At 52.3% G+C, this 26,872-nt stretch overlaps 1 protein-coding gene across 1 annotated transcript; it reads left to right on the top strand.

Moving 5' to 3' along the window:
* On the top strand, nt 1-25,488 carry NOS2 (nitric oxide synthase 2; the record flags this gene model as incomplete). The annotated part of the gene is made up of 23 exons (XM_080678707.1): nt 1-125; nt 3,542-3,704; nt 4,515-4,606; nt 5,082-5,223; nt 5,314-5,453; nt 7,044-7,218; nt 7,311-7,412; nt 10,572-10,766; nt 11,224-11,306; nt 11,678-11,822; nt 12,957-13,061; nt 14,236-14,285; nt 14,640-14,814; nt 15,304-15,436; nt 16,302-16,380; nt 17,338-17,519; nt 19,642-19,805; nt 20,776-20,983; nt 22,557-22,644; nt 23,096-23,217; nt 23,531-23,679; nt 24,580-24,774; nt 25,369-25,488. Exons 1-23 carry the CDS (start codon nt 16-18, stop codon nt 25,486-25,488), a joined length of 3,117 nt encoding a protein of 1,038 aa, XP_080534833.1. The 5' UTR covers nt 1-15.
* Between the last annotated feature and the right edge of the window lie 1,384 nt (nt 25,489-26,872).

Genomic DNA, 26,872 nt, shown 5'->3' with positions numbered 1-26,872 from the left:
TGCTTGGGATCCATCATGAACTCCAAAAGTTTGACCAGAGGACCCAGGGACAAGCCTACCTCCCCAGACGAGCTTCTACCTCAAGCTATCGAATTTGTTAACCAGTATTACAGCTCCTTCAAAGAGTAAGGCTCACTTCTTGCAGGACCTGCTGACTCTCCCTTCCTGGGAGCTCTCCTGTCTCCAGCCATTTATTTATTTCCCTCTGACTCCAGGCCCTTTTCCTTCCCAGATTCGCAGTGGATCCAGGGCTAAAGCACAGTCTCCCAAGGGAAAAAGACCCAGAGTGGGTTTTCATCATCGTAAGACAAAGAGGCAGAGCAATAGTGGTTAAAAGTATGGGTCAGGAGTGTAACTGAGCTCAAATCCTGACTCCCCCAGTAACTAGTCCTGCATCCTTGGAAAATCTGTTCACCTTCTCTGTGCCTCAACTTCCTCATCTGTAACAGACGGGGGTGGTGATAGAATCTTGCTCATAAGATTGCTGTGAGGATTTCAAACCATGTCCTGGCTCAAAGTCACTTTGATTGTGACTTGATATGCACATTTTCATTATTAAATGTTTGCAATAGATAGGACCTTGGAGACCACCTAGCCAAGTCCTTCTACAGGTATGAACAAGGAAGCATAGTGACACACCTGAGGTCACCCAGTAGCTAGAATTCAGGCCACCGACTTGGAGAAGGCTGGCCATGCTCTTTGCACTGAACTTTGTGGGGTTCTACACTCCTGGGTTTCATAAAACATATGACTTTTCACTTAGGCCTCTTTAAAACTTTAAAATAAGAAATGCACAAAGGATTGTGAGACAGAATGGCCAAGAGCATGGATTGGCTGGTTTATGGGCTGGGAGGGAAGTGTGGCTTTTATAGTGCAGCCCCATGTGGCACTTTGCTGCATGAAGTGAGCCACAGAAGTGCACCTGGGACCCCCATGGCAGAAAGAGTGGTTCTGGTGAGACCACATGCCCTCTCCTATGGCCAGACAATGTCTGAGCTGCAGGGACCACTTCCTTTTTTTCAGAACTAATAGGCATCATAACATTTTCAGTGCCTCAGAAATGTGACCTCGCAGGGCCAGTGATCCTCAACCCTTGGCTGCGCAGTAGAGTCGCCTGAGGACATTGCAAAATGCTGATGTCAGGGTCTCTTGGGCCACGAGTGTCAGAGCCCCAGGAAGTGGGGAGGCAGAAGACATCCAGGTTCTTTCAAAGCTCTCCGGGCGATGCTAACACACAGCTGGACTGAGAGCCCTATTCACGCGGGGGAGTGCAGGCTGTGTGTTGGGAAACTGGAACCTCTGCAGGGTGCTGGGTGACTGGGAGGCTCATGCTCCTTGGGTGTCAGTGAGGTTGTTGACTAATGAACCTTTCAGGGGGCGGGAATTTTCCCCACGGGCTTCCTTGGGCCACTATATCGATGCTAACACTTTCTGAGCGCTAAGTATGTTCTGGGCCCTGCGTAAGTGCCTTGTGAGTAATGCTCACCACGCCTCAATGAGATTGGCACCATTATTATCCTCCGCATGTTTCAGACATGGAAACTGAGGCTGTGGAGGAGATGAACCTACTCAAAGTCACACATTCTGAAGTCCCAGAGCTGGGGTTTGAACCCCAGCAGCTTGGTGCTAGAGCCCCTGCTTTAACCTCAATGTTCCATGCCGGTCCTGCTGGTGTCTGGAAGGCAGCTGGGCGGATGTTAGCTGGGGGAGGCCTCAGGGCTGCTCTGCTTCTCACTGAGGGCAGAGCCATTTCTCACAGTCACAAGTCCATACTTGGGACCCCCATGGGGTCCTGAGAGCTGTGGAGGACAAATAGCATTCCATCTCCACAATTACACGAGCAGCCACAGGCAGCTGGGCTGGTTCAGTCTTTCATGAAGGAAGGAATGTATAGATAGAAATCATAACTTGCTCAATATTCTGTTCAAATCCAGTTCACTGATGCCAAGAGCCACTTTCTTTTTCTTTTCTTTTTTTTCCCAGAACTAATAGGCATCATAGCATTTTCAGTGCCTCTGAAATGTGACTGTATGAAAGTAGTGGCAAAATGTAAAACTGTAAAGGAGTGGGGTAAAAATGTAAAAAAGATTTCTTTCTACATGGTCACATGGTAACAAGTATGCGCGAGGCATCTGTGTCCTGGTCATGGCTGCTGTTTCCATGCTTGGGTGCGGCGCAGCCAGTGTTGCTAGGAGCTTTGTTTAAGGAGAAAGGGCTTCCTCAGCCTTCAGCCAGCAGAGGCGTATCCTTGAAGATAAAGGGTGTCAAGTGTTTTGTCTTTGAGCTTTTTCTTTAATCAAGGAAGAGTCGTGGGGACCATCTTCTTCCACAGAAAGGCCATTTTGTTCTGAGTTGTCCACTCTCCTTAATCAGGAGTTCATTCCTTAAATAGTTTTGTTTGTTGCCATTTCAAACATTTTTGGTGCTGATTGGAAATCCCAAGGTTGTGGTGTGCCGTGTGTGTGTGTGTGTGTGTGTGTGTGTGTGTGTGTGTGTGTGTTTCAAAGCCTTTCTGCCTGAATGCCTCCCTGTGGGGTATTTTTGAAGCCTGGGAGGGGAGGAGAGGGGAGGAGCCAGTGTAGAACCCTCACCTGGGATTGCTGGCTGAGAGGGGCAGAGGTTGAGAAACCCTGGGCTGTGGAGAGCCTGGGATGTTGGACCCTGCTGTGGAGGGCTCCTCCCTGAGCAGGCCCTGGGGCCCTGCAGGCAGAGTCCTGAGAGCCAGTCCCTGTCAGAGTCTGAGCAGGAGAGCGTGGGAAGGCCCTCAGCATCTCTGGGCTTGCACTCCCCCTAGGGTAGGAGGTGGAAGGTGAAGAGCCTAGGCGTGGCATCAGGGAAACCTGAATCTGAGTCCTGACTTTGCTCTTTATTACACTTCCGTTCTCTGGGGGTACTTAACCTCCTAGAACCTTGATACATTTGACTATAACATGGACACAAAAATGCCTCCCTCACAGGCCCAATGAGACACCGACTGTGAGTGACTTCACCAGTACCTGGCTCCTAGCAGGTACTCAGTGCACAGGAGATGCTGGGGAGGGATTGATTGGCTCATCTCTTCTCCATGGGAAGGTGGTCGGCTGCTCCCCAGCTGAGCGGCAGGGCGGGACTGTGGCGTGATGGATGCTCCTCTGGGCCTCGCGTGTGTCTGAGGGGGATTGCACGCACTCCTTGCTCATGCTCGCCAAGCGGAGATGTACATGATTAGAGAAAAAGTGCCTAGAAACCACAAGGGTGCTGATGGGATCGGGAGCAGCTACATAGCTTGCAGGGCCCAGTGTAAAATTGAAAACACGGGCTCCCTGTTCAAAAGTGATTCCGAATTTGAACACAGTGACAGCAGAGCATGGAACCAAGCACCGGGCCCTTCTAAGCTCAGGGCCCAGGTCACTCGCCCACGAAGCTGACCTGGAGGCGACGGTCTCCAGAAGACATCTTGACCTCCTGGTGTCCTGATTCAGTTCCTGCTTCTGTGGATTGAATTAATGCCCGTGTAAGGCTATCTCCTTGTTGATCTTCCTGATGTCTTCCTGTCCCCCAGGGCAAAAATAGAGGAACATCTGGCCAGGGTGGAAGCTGTAACAAAGGAGATAGAAACAACAGGAACCTACCAGCTGACGGGAGATGAGCTCATCTACGCCACCAAGCAGGCCTGGCGCAATGCCCCACGCTGCATCGGGAGGATCCAGTGGTCCAACTTACAGGTGCACTTCCTTAGAGCCTAGCTGGAGAGGAAGCGGTAGACAGACGGGCCCTGGGCAGAGGCCCCCCGAACCGCCAAGCAGAGCTGTGCCCAGGGCTCCCAGACTGAACCCAGGGCCTCAGCTTCTCTCTGCACACCCCTGAACCTGAGATGGGCCCCTGTGGGAAGTCTAGAGTCCGATTTCAGCCCCAGGATTTCCAGCTGATCTTCTCTGTCTGATGTTAAAGGTGGGAGACTAGGGGCCAACATTAAACCAAATGACCTTGTTATTATTATTGTGGAAGCCCTGGTGCCGCAAGAGAGGTCGTCTGCCTGGACTGTTTGGATCCTTGGCCCCTAGAAAACATTTTCTTTATCTTAGCCTCCTAGGACATCTTTACATTGAGGGGATCTTGTATTGCTGGAGAATATCGCAAGTCCTTGGACAGAGAAATCGATGAGCGATGCCAGTGAAAGCAACTCCGCCTGTAACAAAATGTGCTGGAGGCCTGGTGTCACATGTGCTCACCTTGTAAAGAAACTAGGCTGGGCTGTGGGAATCCTGATTCATGGTGCTTGCCATCGAGTTCTCTTGGGATTTGGGTTTTGATAGGATCTTCCAAGTGGGGGTGCTTGGGCTCCCCTAGGAGAGCAGGAGAAAGGCTGGACGGGGCAGCCCTGAGGTGGGAGGTGTCGATGCACTTCTCTGCTTGGTGTTTGGCCCCAGGGGTCTGGGGCACACCCTTGGATCCTCATGATTTAGCTTCTGATCATTCCTGAGACCTGAGTTCTCACGGATCTTGGTGGGCATGGTCTGGGGGTCTGTGTGCAGGTCTTCGACGCCCGGAGCTGTTCCACTGCCCAGGAAATGTTCGAGCACATCTGCAGACACCTGCGTTATGCCACCAACAATGGCAACATCAGGTGGGAGCCCCTTTCCTGAGGCGATGGCTGGGGTCCACCCACCTCCAGACGCAGCCAGATGATACAAATGGGTTTAGGGGTGGCGTCTCTGGCTCCAGGAAAAAACAGGGAGAAAGAGAGCGGAGACTCGGGCTTCTTTAGGGAGCCCTAGTAATGAGCAGAGCCTCCGCGAGCTTAGCCCCCCCTCAATAGCCTGTATCCTTGGTTTCCTTCAGACTTGGAACCATTTGGAGGGGATGGGGGGTCTTTAAGATGGAAGAGAGAAGGAGACAGTATTTCAGGAAATGGGGCAGGTTACACAGAGGCCAGGGGGAGTGGGCATGTTGGGGAGCTGCAGGAGTTGGGTTCAGTAGGCTCAGGTGTAGAGGGCTGGGGAGTGGGGGGAAGACAAGAAGGGGCAGGGAACCAGAGGGGTATGGCTGGGAGCCCCCACCAGAGCCAGGTGGTAAACATCACTGTCCTTGTCTTGGGGAAGGTCGGCCATCACTGTGTTCCCCCAGCGGAGCGATGGGAAGCACGACTTCCGGGTCTGGAACTCCCAGCTCATCCGCTATGCCGGCTACCAGATGCCTGATGGCACCATCAGAGGGGACCCTGCCTGCGTGGAGTTCACCCAGGTACCAGATCCAGCCTTGGAGGGGGACAGTGGAGCCTAGAGGGGGCAAGGTGCCTGGGTCTGCAGACTCACTGGCCTGTCTTGTCCCCAGCTGTGCATCGATCTGGGCTGGAAACCCAAGTACGGCCGCTTCGACGTGGTGCCTCTGGTCCTGCAGGCCGGTGGCCGCGACCCTGAGCTCTTCGAAATTCCACCTGACCTTGTGCTCGAGGTGCCTATGGAACATCCCAAGTAAGCAGGCTGAGGGTGCTGGGTGGGAGTTAACAGGCATGTCCCCCTCCTTTCCTGAGTGAGACCTCAATCCTCAGGCCCCTCTTCGCAGCTCCTCCAAAGCCCAGTCAGCAGCAGGTGCCCGAAAGGGCTTGCTTTCAAGGACCCCCTTGTCACCCTTATGCAGAAACTCTGCACTTGTGTCTGGGGCTTCAGACTTATGAGGGTATGTTGATGAGGAGGGGGAAGCGCAGCCTTGGACAGATGGGGCCCTAGGAGCTTGGGAAGCAGTGACCTTGGGAGAGGAACCCTTGGAGGGCTCTGAGATTCTCACACTGAGCATCCCAGGCCTCTTTGCCTTCCTGCCGGTTCTCTTAGCTGTGCCTCGCCTGACTGTGATGAAAGCATAGGTTACAGTGACTTCAAGAGCTCATCTGGTTCAGCCCTTGCTCCAGACAGCTCTCACAATCACAAAAATACCTGCCTATGTTGGGACTCACTATGTCGCAATCATTGGGCCGGGCTCTCTTTCTGTGTGTGAGCCTTGAATATCCTGAACTCAGTCCGCCTCAGGGCCTTTGCACTTGCTGTTTCCCGGTGCCCTTTCCTCGGAGTTCATTTCTTCTTGTCAGTGCGGTATTCCTGAATGTTACCCCCTCCCAGAAGCCCTCCTGATCTAGAGTAGCACCCTCACCTTCTGTTTAACACAGCACCTGGTTTTTATTTTCCTATTTATTTGTTTGTTTACCTGTTTATAGTCTAGACTGGAGTCTATAGACTGTAAACTCCTTGAGAATAGGGATCTTGCCTTTTTGTTGTTAATCCTCACCTGAGGATATTTTTCCATTGATTTTTTTTTTTTTAGGGGGGAAGAGAGAGAGAGAGAGAGAGAGAGAGAGAGAGAGAGAGAGAGAGAGAGATGTGAAAGAGACATAGATCGGTTGTCTCCCGCATGTGCCCTGACTGGGTATGTGCCCTTGATCGGGAACCAAGTCCACGACCCTTTGGTGCATGGGGTGACTCTCTAACCACTGAGCACACCGGCCAGGGCAGGGTCTTGCCTTTCTTGTTCAGCAATATATCTTCAACACCTAGCAGGGTGCCTAGCACATAGTAGGTACTCAATTATAAATATTCCTGGAATAAATGAATACACAAGTGAATGATACTACTATCTTCACAGTAATCTCACGAGTTTGATGCTATTATCTCTGTTTTGTTGGTGAGGATAGTGAGGCTCAGAGAGGCTAAATAACATCCCAAGTTCACACAGCTGGTCAGCAGTAAGGCAGGACTTGAAGCCAGGCTTTCTGACACTGGAGTCCTTAACCACCATGTATTGTTGGGTTCTCAGCACTTGCACAGGGCCTGTCACATACTTGATGCTTACTATACGACTGGGTGAATTAATGAATGAGTGAATGAATGCATAATCAGTGAAGGACACCTCGTGCACCCATTCACCCCTCCAGGGGGGATGAACCTTGAGATCAACCCTTGGAAAAGAGCTTTCTTGATTGACTCTTTCTGAAGCTTTTTTTTTGGGGGGGGGGAGGTGAGAGTGGGCAGAAGCGAAGGCCCCAATACCCATTGGCTATGTGTCCCTGCCAGATACGAGTGGTTCCGGGAGCTGGGGCTGAAGTGGTACGCCCTGCCTGCCGTGTCCAACATGCTGCTCGAGGTGGGTGGCCTGGAGTTCCCAGGGTGCCCCTTCAACGGCTGGTACATGGGCACAGAGATCGGGGTCCGGGACTTTTGTGACGTCCAGCGCTACAACATCCTGGAGGTAAGGAGGACGGTCCAGCCGGGCCAGCGGGAGGTGTGGGCCTGTGGTTTGGTCCCAAGGACTGATGCACCGCCATTTCTCTGCCTCTGCAGGAAGTGGGCAGAAGGATGGGCCTGGAGACGCACAAGTTGGCCTCACTCTGGAAAGACCAGGCTGTCGTTGAGATCAATGTCGCTGTGCTCCACAGTTTCCAGGTATGACTGGTGTTCTGTGGGCCTTTCTGGTTAGAAGGTCATCTGGCCCAGCCTCGCATGCCATGCTTGACTTCCCCTTATAGCACTGTCCATTTATTTATGCACCAAACAAGCATGGGACACCCAGCTTGTGCCACACACGGTGCTAGGTGCTGGGGATACAGACAGATAAGCCCTCTCACTAACTCGAGGTCTCCTAGTACAGCTTGCATGCTTCTAGCAACAGGCAGCTACTTTCCTCCCAAGACTGGTCAACCCCTGCGTTTAAGCACTGAATCCTGTCCTCTCTCAATTTCTCAAGGACTTTAATCCTGAAAATTCTCCCCTTCTCTCTCCTGTCTCTCCACTGTCTCCCTCTCCACCAATATCAATATTGATATTTCCATCAATATCAATAGGCTGTAATGGTTCTCATCTCAAAGAGTCAATGGCTAGCTAACCAAATGCCTCCCCCACCCACCACCTTGTTTTCTATGTCCCTTTACAACAAAACCAAGGAAGGATCTCCTTACATTTCCGCATCCCCCAGCCACTCTCGTCAGGCCTTTATCTCCCACCAACCTTCCAGCGACACCAGAATTCTTGCTGTTTTTCAGACTCACCAATATAGTTCCTACCTCAGGGCCTTTGCACTTGCTTTTCCCTCTTCCTAGAACACTCTTCCCACAAGTCATCCCACAACCGGCCCCTTCCCTTCATCGAGGTGCCAATGTCACCTCCTCAGAGGAGCCCTTCCTGACCATGCCATATAAAACGGCACCCTCACCCCATCTCCACCCTGTCTCTCTCTCTTCTTCCCTTAACGCTCTTTATTTTTCTTCATAATACTTATTAGATCCTGACAATATATACTACATCTACTTCTTTCTTTCTTTGTTGTTTTGTCCCCACCCCCACCCACCCCAGAATGTAAGCTCCATAGGGCAGCAGGTGTCTTGTCTCTCTTGTTTACTGCTCTACCTCTAGAGTCCAGAAGAGTGTCTGGTACGTGGTAAAAAAAAAAAAAAAAAAAGTGTGTTGAGTGAATGAATGAGAGAGCCCACATCCACATGAGCAGTGGTGCTTTTATTTCTGAGCGACAGTGTCCACCCCTTGGACCTACACACAGCAGGTTGGTTCCTGTGTGAGACTGAGCCCCCTGGACCATCTGCTGCTCTTACGCATATGAACACATTCCTTTCTTTTGGGAAGGAGGCATGGGATGTGTGAAGATATTACTTTAGAAGCTGGGATCATCTCCACAAAACTGGCAGGTGTCCTGGTGGCCAAAGCACTGGGCAGAGAGTCATTCATTCATTCAGCAAAGTTTTATTGAACGTTTTCCATGTGCCAGGCCCTAGGCTGGGCCACAGACGTGAGTGGTGAACAAACTAGACAAAAATTTGTCCTTGTGAAGTGTAGTGGGGAGCTGACATTAAACAATAAGCCAGTAAATATTTACGATCACACACTGTTCCCCAGGGCAGGTCACCCCATAGGTAGGTCAAGCTTGTGCTTGATTCAGGGAGGGGGTGGCCTTGAGACGGACAGGAAGAGCCCCCTGGGGCTGGCCTAGCTTGGGAAGGCCCCAGTGGCCACCCATGGACCATACATCCTGACTCCTGGGGCTCCCAGCATCAGCCCTGACTCTGGCAGGATGCGGATCTGTCTCAGAAAATCTGCTGATCCTTCACTGGCTCTTGACCATTGCTGGTCACGTCTCGTCACTGTTTTTGAGTCTCCAAGACTTCCTTGTCACTGACCCTCCTTACGGTAAACTTCAAAAGACTTGGCCTCGTTTCCTAATTTTTAAAACAGAGATAATAATTGTCCCTCCCTCCCTAGGTTACTGTAAGAATTAAATGAAATAGATGCAATTTAGCAGAACTGCCTGGCCCATAGTGAACACTTAGCAAGCACTCATTTTGTTGTTATTATTATTTATTATTGTTACTGTCATTATCACAACAATCATCATCAATTCCAGAGCTTAAAACTGATCTGGAACCTGGGAGCTGCCATATGTGTATGTGTAAATTTTGGAAGGTGTGAGGGGGCCTCCTGGGACCTCCATCAGCTAGCTCCTCTCCTCCTCTTGGCCTTGACTCATGTTTGTGTCCTCTTTCAGGAATGCCCGTCTCTGGCCTAATGTGTACCCATCTCTCAGGACTCACCTCCTCTTATAAGCTGTCCCTGGAAGCCCCATCTCTCCTCCAGACCTCTGAGCTAAGCCCTCTCCTCTGCCCTCCATCAGCACCTGCACCCACCTCCACGTAGCTGCTATCAGACCACATGAAAAGCGGACTTTCTTCTTCCTCCCCTAGTTAGAATACAATCTGATGCATGAAGGGGCCGTGTCTCTCATGTCTATAGTGCCAGTGCCTCATGCACTGCCTGGCAGATAGAAATAATAGCCATTATTTGTCCTGTGCTTTACTTGTAATAACGTGTTGCATCCTTTCTATAACCTCATGAGGAACTGTTAGCATCCCCACTTTACAGATGAGGCAACTGAGGCTTAGTGAGGTTCAGGAACTAATGACTTGTGGTCACAGGGCCAATAAGAGGCCAACGTTGGAATCACTACATGAAGCAAATGTCTCCTGGCTGCATGGGTTGCCTCTGGCATTGAGGTTGTGGCCCTTGTTGGGTCATTGTGGGAAGCTCAGACCCCTTAGCTTTTAATTTTAGGATTTTGGTCACTTGTCTTCCAGACACTACAGTTCCCCCAGTGCTTCTTCCATCCTCTTCAGAGGGGTCTAGTTCCTTCTTGGCCAAGAGAGCCACATCCGTGGGGAAGTGACTCATGGGATTCTTTTCCAACAAAAATGCACTGTGGTTTGATTTATCAGCATCCAGAGAGAGAGCAACCTGCGGGAATTTGGGGAGACCTGTGGGCATGGCCTGAGAAGCTGGACACTGCCCCAGAGGGCCAATAGGAGGCCACCATCTGATCTGTGGGCTGACCATGGTGATGGTGATTTTTCTGGCTCCTTCAGAGTGCCTTCCTTTTGGATATTTATTTTCAGCCATGAGGAGGGACCAGGAGAAATTGCTGTCCCATTTTACAGATTTCCAGGCCTTCCCATGGTTTACCTGGGAACCCTGCAGTCAACAGACCACTCTCCTGATTCCCCCGTCCCTTGTCTCAACTCCCCCTCTTGCCTCCTTCTGATTTAGAAGCAAAATGTGACCATCATGGACCACCACTCTGCTGCAGAGTCCTTCATGAAGTACATGCAGAATGAGTACCGGTCCCGAGGGGGCTGCCCCGCCGACTGGATTTGGCTGGTGCCCCCGATTTCTGGAAGCATCACCCCCGTGTTCCACCAGGAGATGTTAAACTATGTTCTGTCCCCTTTCTACTACTACCAGGTAACAGAGGGCTTTCCTCTTTTCTCTGTCTTGGGAACTCAGGGGTAGAGACAGTGTGTGTCTGCACATGTATGCATGTATGTACACATGCATGCATGTGTATGCATGTGCATCCACGTGTGCATGTGCATGCTCACTCATGCAGAACATATGGGGAAGGACCAAGAACACAGACATTCTTAATACTTTTTATTCATTTTGTAAAGGTATTCTTTTTTAAAAATATATGTTTTTATTGATTTTAGAGAGAGAGATGGAACATCGATGAGAGAAAGACACTGATTGGCTGCCTCCTGCATACCCTCTACCGGGGATTGAGCCCGCAATCTGGGCATGTGCCCTGAATAGGAATCTAATGGGGGAAATCTTGGTTCATGGGTCGATGCTCAATCAGCTTTCCCAAGTCCAAGCTGAGCTCGGGCCTGCCTGGCTCTCACATGTGTCTTCTTTCCTGAAGGTGGAGGCCTGGAAAACCCACGTCTGGCAGGACGGGAAGCGGAGGCCCCGGAGAAGAGAGATTCGGTTTCAAGTCTTGGTTAAGTAAGTGAGAGTGGCCAGTGTTGACATCTTCCTTCCAGTCAGCCTGCCCTTCTAGGCCTGGAAGGGCAGGGAACAAAGAAAGATGATCTTGATGGAGTTTGGCTCCCAGAGGTCCCCACACAAATTCCAAGGGTCATCTGTCACTGTTGTCCCAACCTTCTCTCTCCTCCATTTTCCCAAAGGGGCTAAGCAGCAGGTGGAGCGGGCGAGGGGAGGGGAAGGTGATGAGTCAGGGTTGATAGCTGGTGAGAAATGTGGGTTCTTTTAACTCAACCTGCCCACTTTAAACACTGCCCCCTCCCACCCTCCTGGGCCCCCATCTTCCTCTGGAAGGATGACCCGGCACAGTATCTGTCTGTCTGTCCCCACAGAGCCGTGCTCTTTGCCTCTATGCTGATGCGCAAGACCATGGCGTCCCGAGTCAGAGCCACCATCCTCTTTGCGACAGAGACGGGAAAATCGGAAACGCTGGCCCAGGACCTAGGGGCCTTGTTCAGCTGTGCCTTCAACCCCAAGGTACCTGACCCGGCTGGACATGTGCCGTTCCCCTGCCTGTGTGCAGGGAAGTCTGGGAAAGTCAGAGTGCTTGCTCTGCTCCAGGATGTCTCAGAGCCTGGATGTGCGGCTCTACATTGTAAATCACACATAGGAGGATAGGTGTGTCCAGGGGTTCTCAAACTTACACAGTTGATACGCCTTTCAGAGTGTTCCAGGGAACATAGGTTGAGAAACCCTTCCTTCCTTCCTACCTTCTTTCCTTCCTTCCATATATTTTTTATTTCAGAGAGGAAGGGAGAGAAAGAAACATCAATGATGAGAGAGAATCATCCATTGGCTGCCTCCTGTACACCCCCACTGGGGATCAAGCCCATAACCCGGGCATGTGCCCTGACCGGGAATTGAACCGTGACCTCCTGGATCATAGGTTGGTGCCCAACCACTGAGCCACACTGGTCAGGCAAGAAACACTTTCCTAATGAGTTCAAGTCTCAGTTTCCATGAGCTGCTCTAGATGAATTTTATTCCCGTTCACTGCACACCTTCCCTACAGGGTGCAGTGCTAAATGTGAAGGAGGCAAAGGGTGAACAAAATGCAGACAGATAAAACCCCAAAGGGTGACTAACCCATCCCGTCAGTGCTGGACTTCATTCTTCACCCCTGCAGGCCTCCCAAGGCAGGTGGGCCGAGTAGGAGTGAGGCAGTGACACTCTTCACTTGACATTAGCGTCAGGCAAAGTGTTTGGGTTCCGGAGGTGCCAGAGGAGTTGTCATTTTTGTAACCGGCTCTCCCCATTTTTGTGGAAGATACGTCCATGCACTAAGAATCCAAAATAGCCATGGAAGTGGCAAAAGTGTTTTGATTTGGGACGGGCAGTAGTTTGGAGGCAGACCCCCCAGCTTGCTGACATGGTAGTGGTGGGGCTTGAGGCAGGGAGAATCGAGGCTGTGTATTCAAGGAGGTTCATTTGACGGATTTGTTAAGCACTCACCTTCTCTGTGCTGCACCTGTGCTGGGGAAGGCGGGGGGCCTGGGTGATGAAGGGGGCTAAGGGCCTGGGTCGGGGCAGGAAAGCGCAGGGTGTCTGGGGAGGGCACAGAGGGCTCCAGCCTGGGAACCAGGGCTGATACCCACCCTCGGTGCCATGCAGGTTCTCTGCATGGACGAGTACAGGCTGAGAAGCCTGGAGGAGGAGCAGCTGCTGCTGGTGGTGACCAGCACCTTTGGGAACGGAGACTCCCCCGGCAATGGAGAGGTAGGTGGCCCAGGTCCCAGAGGTCTGGGGGGGTGGTAGGGCCCAAGGAAGGGATGTGGGGGTTCAGCATATCCTGAGGAAGACATTTGGGGGGTGAGTGCTCAGATCTCTCTGGGTTGCCCAACATCAGCCATTTGCCTGTGTCCTTCGTAATGATCGCCATACACATGTGTCACCTTTCCTATGACATAGTTAATAGATTTCAGCAAACTGATCTACCTTTCAAATTCAACAATTCATATTTAAAGGTAACTCTATCTCACTCTCAATAACTCCAATAAAAACCAAACGGAGTTATTGAATTTTAGCTACATACTATTAGCTGACCATGGTTTGCTTAGTTTTTTTTAAAAAAAGAGTAGTAGGCAAGTATTAGAGAGGTGTTAAGGCTCCATTATACCAATGTGAGACTTTCTCCCTGGTGTTTAAGAGAACAACAAAAAGTTGAAATGGGAATAACTAAAAAAAATTACAGAGGAGAGAATACTATCTTACCATGAGATCTGACACTATATCTGCTAAGTCATGTGCCACCTAAAATTATCTTGAGCTCCTGGGAAATCAGGGTTATTTTAGAAAACACGGGAACTGTTGTTGCTCTTACTGGGTTCCAAATAGGAAGCGAGGCTCACTCGCACTCCCATTAGGAAACCCTCAGGAGCTGCCCTACTATAAGGCAGGCCCTCTCTACAGGGCTGGGTGGGGTGGGGGATGGGCTGTTTCCGGGTCGCGTACTGAGGGTCAAGGCCACATGAGTGGCTTAGGCTGGACTTGTCCCTGAGCCCCAGCCAGGTACACATAAACCAACTTGCCTCTATGGATCTTTTTTTTTTTTTTAAATATATTTTATTGATTTTTCACGGAGAGGAAGGGAGAGGGATAGAGAGTTAGAAACATCGATGAGAGAGAGACATCGATCAGCTGCCTCCTGCACACCCCCCACTGGGGATGTGCCCGCAACCAAGGTACATGCCCTTGACCGGAATCGAACCCGGGACCCCTCAGTCCCCAGGCCGACGCTCTTGCCACTGAGCCAAACCGGTTAGGGCACCTCTGTGGATCTTGAACCTTCTGTCAGATGTGGCCATTCTGAAACGGGCCACCAGAAGAAAAGAAGCAGCATTTGCTTTTATGAATCCTGTCCTGACACCTTCGTGCTTCTCTCTCTTTCTAGAAACTGAAGAAATCCCTCTTCATGCTGAAAGAGCTCACCAACAAGTTCAGGTAAGGCTGTTCCCAGCCCATCTTGTCGGAGCCCTGCCTGATGGGCCCAGAGTCTGGCACTGGGTGTATGTTAGAGGGTCCTCTCTGGGATGTCCAGGCCTGGAGAGAGCCTGTCCTCAAGCCAGGGGATCCAAGCCCCTCTTACAGGTCTGCAGGCCAAACTTAGGGCTGGTCATGGGCGCTGGTGACAAGCTTCTGGCACTAGGGAAGCCCAGACGGGGACATACACTGTTTGGCCCTGTGCCCGGTTGCACTGGGAGTGCCTGAGCCCGGCCTATGGGCTGTTGGTGCTGCTGGGAGAGGCTTGCATGGCTGGCTCACTCCAGTCTGTGTGTGTGTGTCCTCCTCGGACAGGTATGCCGTGTTTGGCCTCGGTTCCAGCATGTACCCTCGGTTCTGCGCCTTTGCTCATGATGTCGACCAGAAGTTGTCCCACCTGGGAGCGTCTCAGCTCACCCCGACAGGGGAAGGGGACGAGCTCAGTGGGCAGGAAGAGGCCTTCCGCAGCTGGGCCGTGCAAACCTTCAAGGTCAGTTCATAGCTGGTGCTGCCCCACAGCACAGACAGGGGGCGGTGGTGCATTTGTGCCCAGGACATCTGTGCCGGGCATCCTGGGTGGCATGACCTCTGCCTGGTCCTGTAGGCATGGTCCCAGCTGTGGCTGGGGTTGCAGGCCTGTGAGCTCAGGTCGCTGCTGCTCTTCCTCGACCCCCCAGAAGAGCTCCACTTTAGGCATGTGTCCCTGGGTAGGAGAAGGTAGCAGGACACCTCCCTGACTCCTGGGAGCTTTGGTTTAAGATCTTTTCCCCTCTGATTATCCAGCGCCTCTTGACAACCTGGTCTTGTTGGGGACAGAGAGCTTGGGGAAGGGGACCACACAGTGCAGGTCTTTGTTGCCCAAGGTTTGACTCCTCTGACTTAGCAAACTCCTCCCTTAAGCAAAGTGTTTCCCCAGTGATGGTGGTACCGCTGATGACGATGGCGCTCACGAACACGGATTCCCTCTGTCTCCTTCCAGGCAGCCTGTGAGGCGTTCGATGTTCGAGGCAAACACTGCGTTCAGATCCCCAAGCTCTACACCACCAATGTGACCTGGGACCCGCACCACTACCGGCTCGTGCGGGACTCTCAGCCTTTGGACCTCAACAAAGGTACCTGCCTCCCTGCACCACACGGGGCTGGTTTGCCCTTCCTGCCCGGTGGGGTCTTTGAGCACTGGACCCTCTGAACAGGGGCAGCTGGCCTAGGGCTGCCAGGCGTCTCTCTCTTGTTGCCTACAAGAGCCGGTTAGGGTGCCAAAATCAAGGCCTTGCTTTGTCTCTGAGGGAGGCCATTTAAGGAGGAAGCCCTGGGAGGGAGGGAGGTGGAGAGAGAAGGGGGCCACACCAACTGAGGGCCTCCTGTGTGCCAGGCACTGTGCTGGGCTCTTTGCCCACCTGCTCTAAGCGAGCCCTGACACTCATCCTGCAAGACAGGCACAGAGAAAATGAACTTCAGGGAGGCGATGTGAGTTGCTAGCATGTGGCCAAGTTGAGATCTAAGCCCCATCCTTCCAGCTTCGATGGCAGCCACGTATTGTAAAGAACATTCTGCAGAGGCAATTCCAGAACATTCTGCAGCCTGAGAACTCTCAGTGGTGCCTCCCAGATGCCGTGCCTACATGCTCCCCTTTTATTGTCCCATGCGTCCGGTGGTCCTGCAGATTTCTGCTTGTTTAGGATATCCCCGACTTCCACAATGCTCTCCTGTGGATCCAGGATGTCCTCGGAATCCCCATATTTGGGCATCTGAGTTGCATTTCTCAACACCCAGCAGCAGCACAACCACCCTGGGTCAGACCAAAGGTCCTTATTTGTGATTCAGAGACACAGCGGGGAAAAGGAAAGAAAACCCTCCCACGCCCACAGCGGGCCCTCCCGAGGGCTGCGTCCGGATGGCATTGACCCAGGCACACGGAGGCTGCCCCGCCAGTGCTTGGGAGCCATTGGCCATTTCACCGCCTCTCTGTCCCCACAGCCCTCAGCGGTATGCACGCCAAGAATGTGTTCACCATGAAGCTCAAATCGCGGCAGAATCTACAGAGCCCAAAATCCAGGTAGGGTAGAGCACAGGGCTCTGGGCGATGGTCCACAGGTTTCATTTTAATGAAAGGAAGTGCAGGGCAAGTCAGCCTTTGAGAAGAGAGATGTGTCCACTGGCATTAGCAGTGAGGACCAGCTTGACCAGCAACCCCGTGGCCACCAGTGCCTCTACGTCTGGTCTCCATTCATCCTGGACCAGTTTCCCAACTGGGGGCCTGCCTCACTTCCTGCCCTTTGTCACTTAATTCTCTCACCAAAAAGGGGGGTAAGAGAAATTCAACCATTTGGCTTTTTTTAAAAAAATATATTTTTATTGATTTCAGAGGAAGGGAGAGGGAGAGAGAGATAGAAACATCAATGATAAGAGAGAATCATTGGTTGGCTGCCTCCTGCATGCCCCCTACTGGGGATCGAGTTGCAACCCGGGCACATGCCCTTGACCAGAATCGAACCTGGGACCCTTCAGTCCACAGGCCAATGCTCTATCCACTGAGCCAAACCAGCCAGGGCCATTTGACTCTTTCTTAAAAACTTTCAGGAAAAATCTAGCAGGGAAGGACTTTCCCTCCAGGGTAGACTCACGCTGTGGATTCTCTAGGTTTTGTTTCTCTGTGCTGTCCTCCCCATTCATTAGCAAAACTGGGCTTTGTTCTAGTAAGAACCGGATTTGCCTCCATCTCTCCTGGAGGGATGCTTTCTTTAGGCAGAGTCTGTGGTCAGGCCCTCGTGGGCTTGGGAGGACTGCACAGGGAGGGGTGCAGCCCACCCTCTCCCCACGGAGAAGCCTCAAGTAGTCTGGTCAGCCTCAGGTCCCCTTGGATGCCCCGCCTCAGGGGGGTGCTGGTGACCCGTGCTCATGGAATCAGGCAGGAAAATGAAAGGAGGGCATATTTCCAGGGGAAAGCAGCCCACCTGCTGGGAGCTCTGGAGGAAGTCCTGGTGGGTTACCAGGGGCTTCTTCCCATTTCCAGCCGCACCACGCTCCTGGTGGAACTCTCCTGCGAGGGCAGCCCAGGCCTCAGCTACCAGCCTGGAGAGCACCTGGGGGTTTTCCCAAGCAACCAGCCAGCCCTGGTTCAAGGCATTTTGGAGCGAGTGGTGGACGGCCCCGCACCCCACCAACCCATGTGCCTGGAGACCCTCAGCGAGACCGGTGAGCCCTTTATGCGGACCCTCTGCTGAGGCGGTCCCAACATCCTCCCACCATCCCCCCAACCAGCTGATGGGCTGGGCCTGGGCCTGCACTGCAGGCAGCTAACCCTGCCCTTCCTGCTGGGGGAGGGGGCCACCCAAGCCTGCGCCTTACAAACAGTTCTCAGCCAGGTGGCAGGCCAGCAAAAAGGGGTGCTTCTTTGGGACTATCTGCCCAACATCAGAGGCTGGAAAGCCTTTTCCCTTCATTCTTTTGCTTATCTGGCCACTTTTTAAATGATTGACTGATTCCTTTATTTTTCCAGCGCAATTTTAACTGGTCTCGTCTATATAACAGACAGGCTCTGGGCTAATAAATGAATGAGACTTGGTGTCTGCCCTCAGAGAGCTCACCATCTAGTACACGATGCAGATATGCAAGAATATTATTCATCATAATTATTATAACAATAACAGTAGCAGCTAGTATTTGTTGGGTAATTACTATATGCCAGCATTTTACATGCACTGCCTCTTTAGTCCCCACCCAAGGCATATATGTGCAGCTTGCATGGTGACAGAGAGAGAAATGTGGAAACAGTGTAAAAATGGTGAGGTTTGAAGGTTCAAGTCCCTGATCCAGATATGTGACCTTGGGCATATGAGTTAATCGCTCTAGGCTTTATTTCTTTTCTCTAAAATAGAGATGATAAGAGCCTTCTCTGTAGGCTTGTTGTGAAGAACAAATGAGTGAATATAAGTGCAACCTTCACCACAATTCCTAGCAGCAAATAAACTCAGGAATGGAGGGAGGTTCGTTTCCACACAGGCTAATGAACATCTGTCCAAAAGTCAGAGAATACACCATAAGAGCCTCCTCAGATCCCCAAATATATAACCTCTTCACGTTTTCATGGCATTCTAATATCATACTGCGGCCCCGCCAAGGGTCTGGTTTATTCCCACCCTCCCAGGGCAGTGAGCAGGGCTCACTGAGAGTGTGGCTCCTCCTGGCCATCCTCACCGGGGAGAGGACACTGTCCGTGGGAGGCCCCAGGGCACCCCCGTCCTGTGCTAAGGGGAGGCTCTCCGTCCATGTGGAGAGCACAGCACAGGGTGGCAGGCAGGAGGAGAGGTTAACTAGTGAAATCTACCATCTCAGGCCTCCCAGCCATAGGACTAGCTCCCTGGCCTTAGCTTCCTCAGTGATAATGACACAGTCAGGAATGTGTCCCCCTAAAGAGAGTGGCCAAAATCAGAAAGCCGGAGTCAGAGGAGCAAAGTCTGGCATTGCACCCCAATGTCCTGGAGAATGTGAGAGAGCCCAACACTTAGGCATGAGGAGACAGAGATGTCCTTGTGACTGTAGAGAGTCAGATGTGGTTCATTGGGCCTTGGGTCTAGATGAAACAATGTAATACTAATATTTTTACCTAATGTTTATTGAGCACCTGTGTCCCAGACACTGTACTAGCTATCATACTGCACTATTTCATTCAATGCTCATACAAACTCAGCGAGACAAGTTGTGTTATTACATCCATTTCACAGAGGCAGAATCTAAGGCTCGGAGAGTTCAGTCACCCAGCTAGTAAGTGGGGAGCCAGAGTTTGAACCCACATCTACTGGTCCAAGCATCCATGCTGTGACCACCCTGTATAGAGCTCCTCAAGACTCCTTGAGACTCACCACCTCACTCGGGGTGATTGGTGGCTCTTTTAGCACCTCCCGGTATAGAACCCCAGGGGACTGCAGTCATGAGCTCTTCTCTAAACAAGCAACTGGCCTCTGGGCATACATCAGTCTTTGGTGGACTTAGTCACTGTGAGTCTGTAATTCACCTGTGGGTATCAGGTCTGGGTGAGAGAGGGACTGGACTCTGGTGCATAGTTAGTTTATAGGATTGAGTCACCATGAGTGCCCCTTGGAAAGCTGTTGACCAGCCTTCCCTGCACCCATATATCTGAGCCCATCTTCCTGCACATGAGTTGGGCACATGAGCCCTGTTGCTGTTCCTGGAGCCAGAACTTCAGTGTCTTCTCTCCCCTGAAAAGACAGCCAGAGGGAGGAGGGGGTCTGCTCCAGAGACCTCATCTCCCTTTGGGAAACCTAAATGGGACCTTTTCCATCTGACTGTTTCCTAGGCAGCTACTGGGTCAGGGACAAGCGGCTGCCCCCCTGCTCCCTCAGCCAGGCCCTCACCTACTTCCTGGACATCACCACGCCCCCAACCCAGCTGCTGCTCCGAAAGCTGGCTCAGCTGGCCACAGAAGAACCGGAGAGGCAGAGGCTAGAGACCCTGTGCCAGGTGAAGTTCAGGGCTGCTGGCAGGGCCTGGAGTTGGGGGAAGCCAGAGCTCAGAGCTGGCCTTTCACCTCCAAGTGGGATCCACCCCAGCTGTCCAAAGCGAGACTTGTCAAAGTCAGGTGGGAAGTCAGGCATCCTGTCCCATCCCATTTCTAGGCACAATTGTGTTGAATAAACTGGATTTTTCTGAGTGTCTGCAGGATGCAAGCAAAGTGCACATCCTTAGAAATTATCTAGGAAAAGTGAGCCACTATTTTGTTTTTGTATTTCCAAATCTTGGACAAGCCTGAGACAAGTCTGGGATGTAGAAAGTGTTGGAGGATGGATGGTGTAGCTGAATGGATAAATGGGCATAGTGACAGATGGGTAGTTGAATTAACAAATTAATAAGAGAATGCATTAACCCACCTGCAACTTTCTAAGCCCAAGTCTTTGCAAAAAGCACTGGATGTCATTATTATATCATCATTATTGCTAATTATCGTGATTCCAGACACCTCCACTGCCATTATTTCGAGGCTGTGCTGCTGTAACTTGGCACACATTTTCTCACTTAATACAAGAAAGTAGGTGATGCTATCCTCATTTCACAGAAGCAATTGGGACAGGATCCCACAGCTCTAAGACAAACATCCAGTCAAGATTTGAACCCAGGTCTGTATGATTCCAAATGAGATTATAATAAAGATTTGGCTCTTGCCCACAAGTTGCTGACAGTGAAGTTCTCAGCACAAAAGTGAGATCAATGCTACTCACTGGCCTGTGTTCTTCCAGGACAGGAAATAGTATTGTCTCTCCACCTTCGTAGTCTCAGCACCCTGGACAGCGCCCGGTACTTTTAAGTCTTTGTTGAGAGAGGGAATGAATGAGAATGAATGAATGAACGAATGAATGAAACCTGGACTGTGACAGCCTTTTCCCTTGGAGTGGGGCAGGTGCCCTGAGTAGCTCACACTGCCTTTACCTTTTAGCCCTCAGAATACAACAAGTGGAAGTTCACCAACAGTCCCACATTCCTTGAGGTGCTGGAGGAGTTCCCGTCCCTGCGGGTATCTGCCAGCTTCCTGCTCTCCCAGCTCCCTGTCCTGAAACCCCGGTACTACTCCATCAGCTCCTCCAGGGACCGCACCCCCACGGAGGTCCACCTCACCGTGGCCGTGCTCACCTACCGCACCCGAGGTAAGGCTGAGGCAGAGGTTTTGGTGCAGTCCAACTCTGCTATTCACTGGACAGCTGTTCAACGTGTCTGAGCTTTGGTCTCGTCAGTAAACACCCACCTTGCAGAGTTGTTACAGCAGTAGGAGGTGTGTGGGAGAGAGATTACTCTGAACCAGGCACTGAGCTCGCCCCTTTGTATGCGTATCATCAGTAATCATGTGAGATGGGTACTGTGTGCTTTTTACAGGTGAGGAAACTGAGGCCACTTGTTTGAAGTCACACCATTAGCAAGTAGAGAACTGAGATTCAAACCCAGGTCATCTGCAGAGAGCAAATACTTAACCACCCTACTACACTTCGAAGTCCTACTTCTATTGGGGCAACTTAATGAGATCAAATGTGGAAAATACCCAATAATTAGTGGGAGCCCAATGAGTCTTAGTTTCCTGATAGTCCAGCCTGAACACAGAGCTGATTCCGCCTTGATTGTTCATTCCTTCACACACTCATCCAGTGATGATTTGTTTCATACTTCTCTACCCTTGGCACCATGGTCAGTGTAGAAATACAGCACATGGAGCCCCTGCCCTCATGGAGCTTCCCATCGAGAGGGTGCAAGGAAGAGAGACCCACAGAAATAGATAGTTTTCATTGTGGATGTGCTGAGAAGGATGTGCAGGGTGCTATGAGGGCAGGGGATGGGGATGGACTGACACAGACTTGAAGGTCCAAAACCTTGTCCAGTTGCGCTTGGCTCCTCCCCTGGAAGGACTGTGCCCCTGCCTTGCCCTTGGTAACAGAGCATTGCCTGGGGTGGCAAAGCAGGGGAGCCAGCACACACCTCAGAGTCCTCTGTGCTCTGAGCAGCACAGTCACACAGTTCTAATCTCTGGGCAGAGACCATTTGCCGTGCTAGACAATGTCGCACAGGCCCAGGCTCAGTCCTCAGCCCAGGAGAGGAGAGGCAGGCACGTTCCATGAGAGCAAGATTCCATCCAGAGGAAAACCAAAGGGACTTCTCAAGTTGCCTGGAGGTCCCTTAAATTCTGGGCCATTGGAAAAGGAATGTACTCCAGAAAAAGCTGGGGTTTCCAGAAGTCAAGGAAGGGCCACACACACATGTCAGAACTGATTGGAAATCTCAGGAGTTTGTCCATCACCCAGGCTTCCTTCCAGTCGGGGCTGTATTCGGGAAGACACTCTGGGGCAGTGACTAGCCATCCCCAAGGGCCCCTTTGTGCAATTGTCATTGGAGCCGAGTGGTGGCTGGGAGGGTCCCTGGAGAAACTCTTAGAAGGAGCATTGGAGTAGGGGTCAGGGAAGCTGAGCTTCAGCCTGCTTCTTCTTCTACCTGAGTGGCCTTGTGCAAGTCACTATCCCTCTGAGACTCAATTTCTGCAGTGGCAAAAGGAGAGGCTTGCCTGCTCTCATATCCCGTTCCACATTCACCAGCTCTGATTATATGGAGGGCAGATCTCAGAACCAGGAGAAAAACAGCTCCCATATTAAAGCCCACCGAGTTCCAGGAGCCACTGGGGCAGTTCACACACCGGGGGTGGGGGCTATGTTGGTCAGTTCTGTGCTGTCCTTGCAGATGGCCAAGGTCCCCTGCACCACGGTGTCTGCAGCACATGGCTCAGCAGCCTGAAACCCCAAGACCCTGTGCCCTGTTTTGTAAGAAGGTAAGCACCCCCTCCATTCTGCATGCGGTGGAACCACTGGCTCTGGGAGTTTGGGGTTGAAAGGGAGGGACCTGGGTGCAGGTGCCACTCTGGACCCCTTGTCCCATAGAGAAGGCATAGGGGTCACACGGGGCCTCTCCATTCTACCTCCTGTCTAGAGAACATGGCCAAGACTCTAGCAGGGATGGAGATGATAGTGGTGATGAAGCCCAGAGGACAATGAGGCTTAGCCTCTTTAAAAAGGAGCCCAGGGCAAGGTGATGGTGGGTCAGGTCAGAGGAAATGAAGCTGCCTGCAGGACTTGGGAATCAAATTTGAGATAACTGTCTTCTCCACACCCCCCAACACTACCACCCAAAGCACACACCCCAGCTACCCAGTCTCTGTCCTGCATGTGCATCCAGCCCATGGTGTCTGAGGACGAGGGCCTCTCTCTTTCTGTCCCCATCAGTGCCAGCGGCTTCCAGCTCCCCGAGGACGCCTCCCATCCTTGCATCCTCATTGGGCCCGGCACGGGCATTGCTCCCTTCCGCAGTTTCTGGCAGCAGCGACTCCATGACACTGAGCACAAAGGTACTGCTGGGGGGTTCTGAGTGTTGGAATGGGGGGCACCAGGTGGCCAGCACCTGCCAGAACTGAGCTGCAAGAGAGTTATGCCACTGCCCACAGACATTGCTTGGCCCCTATCCCAGTTGGCCTCAGCCTGTGTGGACAAGTGATATGCATGCCCTGGGCATCAGCTTCCTTGTCTGTGAGGTGGGCAAAGTACTAGATAGGACACTCGCAGGGATGAAATGAGAATTCAAGTCGGGTGGCCAGCTAGTCAGGTCTTGAAGCCGACCCTCTGGTGGCCACCCTTGTAACTGCAGCCTGCTGGGTCTTGCAGGGCTCCAGAGAGGTCACATGACCCTGGTGTTTGGGTGCCGGCGCCCAGATGAGGACCACCTGTACCGGGAGGAGATGTTGGAGATGGCCCGGAAGGGGGTGCTGCATGAGGTGCACACAGCCTATTCTCGCCTGCCTGGCCAGCCCAAGGTAATGGGGCAACAGCCCGTGCAGTGGGAGGAGCATTAAAAGCAGACTATGGTGTGTGCCCTGGCTCCCCACACACATGCCCCTCGCATCTCTGAGCGTTCATCTGCTCAGCTCTAAAAGGTAGGCAGTTACACTGTCAGAGCAATGCTGGGAAGCTCTTCCATTCACTCTTCCAGGAGAAGAGACAGGCCCTGAGACCTTCAGGACTAAGTCAGGGCCACATGGTGGGTTAATCCCCGGGCACAGCCTGCTGAGATCCTCCCCCTGAAACTCACTTGCCTGGGGAGAGGTGGTCCAGGCCGCTTTATGCACAACCACAGCCAGGCTGGAGGGCGGCCACTGCTCCCACCACAGGCCCAGGAAACTCTTTACCCCTTGAGCCTGGGGAGTTGGGACAGACTCTTGGCTCCTCCCTTATGAACTTGTCCCATCAGGGCTCCTCCCAGAGCCAGTGCTCCAGGCCCTGTGCTGGGGTCACTGGGAGCCCCAATTGACTTCTGGACTTGTATGTCACTGGGGGGTCCAGGATTCTGTGCCCTGCTCTGCATTACAGTGGAGAGCCCACAGATAGTCTGCACTGAGAGAATCCCTTTTCTGGAGTGTAGGCAGGTGGGCCTCAGAGCCTGGGCAGGGCAAGTGGCTTGATTGATGCCTCTTTGAAGCCTGGTGAATGCAGAGTACATCCAGTACCCCACTGGACCACCAACTCCTCAAGGGCAGGGCTTTGGCCAGAATTCATCTCTCTAGGCCCAGCCCTAGATGTCCTAGCAGGGAGATGCTCAGCCTGCAGTCCATCACCCACCTTGTCACCTCCCGATGGCCAGCAGGCCTGACTGCACGCTTGGCTGCCCTCCCCACCCAGCAGCAGGGGCCTGGCCTCACCATCTCCTCTGCTTTCAGGTCTATGTTCAAGACATCCTTCAGCAGCAGCTGGCCGACGAGGTGCTCCACGTGCTCCACCAGGAGCAAGGCCACCTCTATGTCTGTGGGGACGTGCGCATGGCCCGGGATGTGGCCCACACACTGAAGCAGCTCATGGCTGCCAGGCTGAGCCTGAGTGAGGAGCAGGTCGAGGACTATTTCTTCCAGCTGAAGGTATGGCAGCCGGGGTGCAGGCTAGGATGCAGGTCAGGGGCCTGGGCCAGGGAGCCAGGACCAGGGGAGCCAGGCTCGGCACAGTCATGAATGTCTAAGGACTCCAAGAGGTGGCGGAGGCCAGAGCTGGAGGGGCTGTCAGAGGCCTGACTGTGCAGCCGGGTACGGTTGCTCAGATAAACAAAGGCAGACACGCTGCTTTACGATAAGACTTTCAGAGCCTCTAACATGCTCCTGTGCAAAGTGATGCTTTGAAACTCAGCGAAAGTGTGTAGCATTCACCAAATGTAAGTCTCTCACAGCCCACATTTCCGGGAGCGTCCTGTGGGAAGAGCACTAGGCCAGCTATTCTGTCCATCATAAAGCCTGGAAAGATGTTTAGGAGGTCCCCATCAGAGCACACAGAGGAGGGGTTAAAGATTCTAAGAGAGGTTCAAGCATGATCCAAGCATGACAGTTGGGAAGACAAATGGCTCATGAGTGTAGGAGTGATGGGGAAGCTGGGGAACCCCAGGAGCTCATTCTAGCCTGGACCTGATGAATGAGAGGTAGCTGGACCAGCAGAACTGACACGGTGATCCTTTTCCCTTAAAGAGCCAGAAGCGCTATCACGAAGATATCTTCAGTGCTGTATTTCCCTACAAGATGAAAAAGGATGGGGCAGCGGGGCAGCCTAGCGATCCCAGAGCTCCAACTGCCCACAGGAGAAGTTAAAGGTGCTGCTGCAGAATTGCAGGATGGAGCCAACTCTCAATTATCTGACGTCACAGGGTCTGGGGAGATGGTGGGAAATTATATCCTCAAGTCTCCCATCTTATTTCCCCATCTCCTTCCCCTTTACTTGACTTGCTACCAAGTAGCAGCCTGCACTGAGTGGAACCTTCTTGTCTCCTTTGAGCCCACCCTTCCCTGGATCATGGAGAACTGGGTTGTCCCTGGTCCCTTGGAGAGTAGATCTGCAATGTCAGGCCTGGCCAGTGGGTGAGGATGGATCCTTCTTCTGAGTGCACCTCTAGGAGGGACCACCAGGAGGTGACGACGAGCCACTCTGTATTTAGCCCAGCCCTTCTCCCAATGTACAGTTATTTATGCCCTTGTATTTAAAAAAGCAAATCCTAGTCAGCTCCTGAGGCTATTTAGGCCTTCCCTGTATGACCTCTTGATGAAGATATTTATATGAAATGCATTTTATTTTAATCACATTGTGTGTGTTGTGTTTTATAAGGGGAACAGCCCTAAGTTATATAGACTTGGCGACTGTTGGGTGCAGCAGCCTGGACAAACCCCTCCCCCACAAAGGGATATGCTAGTTTGACCTGAAATGGATAGGAGGGCAGCACACATGCACCTCATCTGACAACCTGGGATGGAGGGAGGGAGCACAGGCTTCAGCTGAGCCCCACACAGGAGGCATCTCCCGTGGGCGATGGATGGGGTGATGCTAGCTCTTTAGCGGAGGCCTGAGCACAGCCTGTCTTACAGTCTCTGTGTTTTGCTCTGGGGCCTCCAGCTTCGTGAGAGTTTGGCTAATAATGATTGGGCACCTGGATGACAAAGCCCGTGAGGTGGGGCTAAGGGTCAAGGACATGGCAGTGAGTGAAGGACACACATGTTCCCCGCGGAAGGCTGCTGAAGGGACTGAGCCATGTTTCCTGCTCTCGGAACCAGGAAGGCCCTCAGTCAGGCCTAAGTGGGGACTGGCAAAATCTGGCTCCCAGCGTGGGTTTGGCGTCTGATTCATTGGCTCCTTGGCCTCCCTACTCTGATGGAGTGATGGGGGTGGGTGAAGAGGACATGCCAATCTATAGGGTCCCAGCAGATCATCAGAGCAACGGTGGTCAAGAACACGGCCACTTGGACCGGGGACTCTCATGCTTTCATACACGCAACCTTCTGAGATCTCCTTCCAGTGCAGACTGATTCAGGTCTGTGGCTGGCCCCAGATTCTGCATTTGTAACAAGCTCCCTGGTGCTGTAGATACTGCTGGTTCCAGGACTACACTTTGAGCCAGCATCCTGGTCCCTGAGGCACTGGATTCTTCATGGGATTAGCAGGATGTGGGCACAGACCTGGGTCCCTCGGCACTGGCCCAGGGGC

The sequence above is a fragment of the Plecotus auritus genome, assembly GCF_963455305.1.
Source record: "Plecotus auritus genome assembly, chromosome: 7".
NCBI classification, from domain to species: domain Eukaryota; kingdom Metazoa; phylum Chordata; class Mammalia; order Chiroptera; family Vespertilionidae; genus Plecotus; species Plecotus auritus.
The sequence above is the reverse complement of the archived record's forward strand: the minus strand, read 5'-3'. Positions and strand labels throughout refer to the sequence as shown.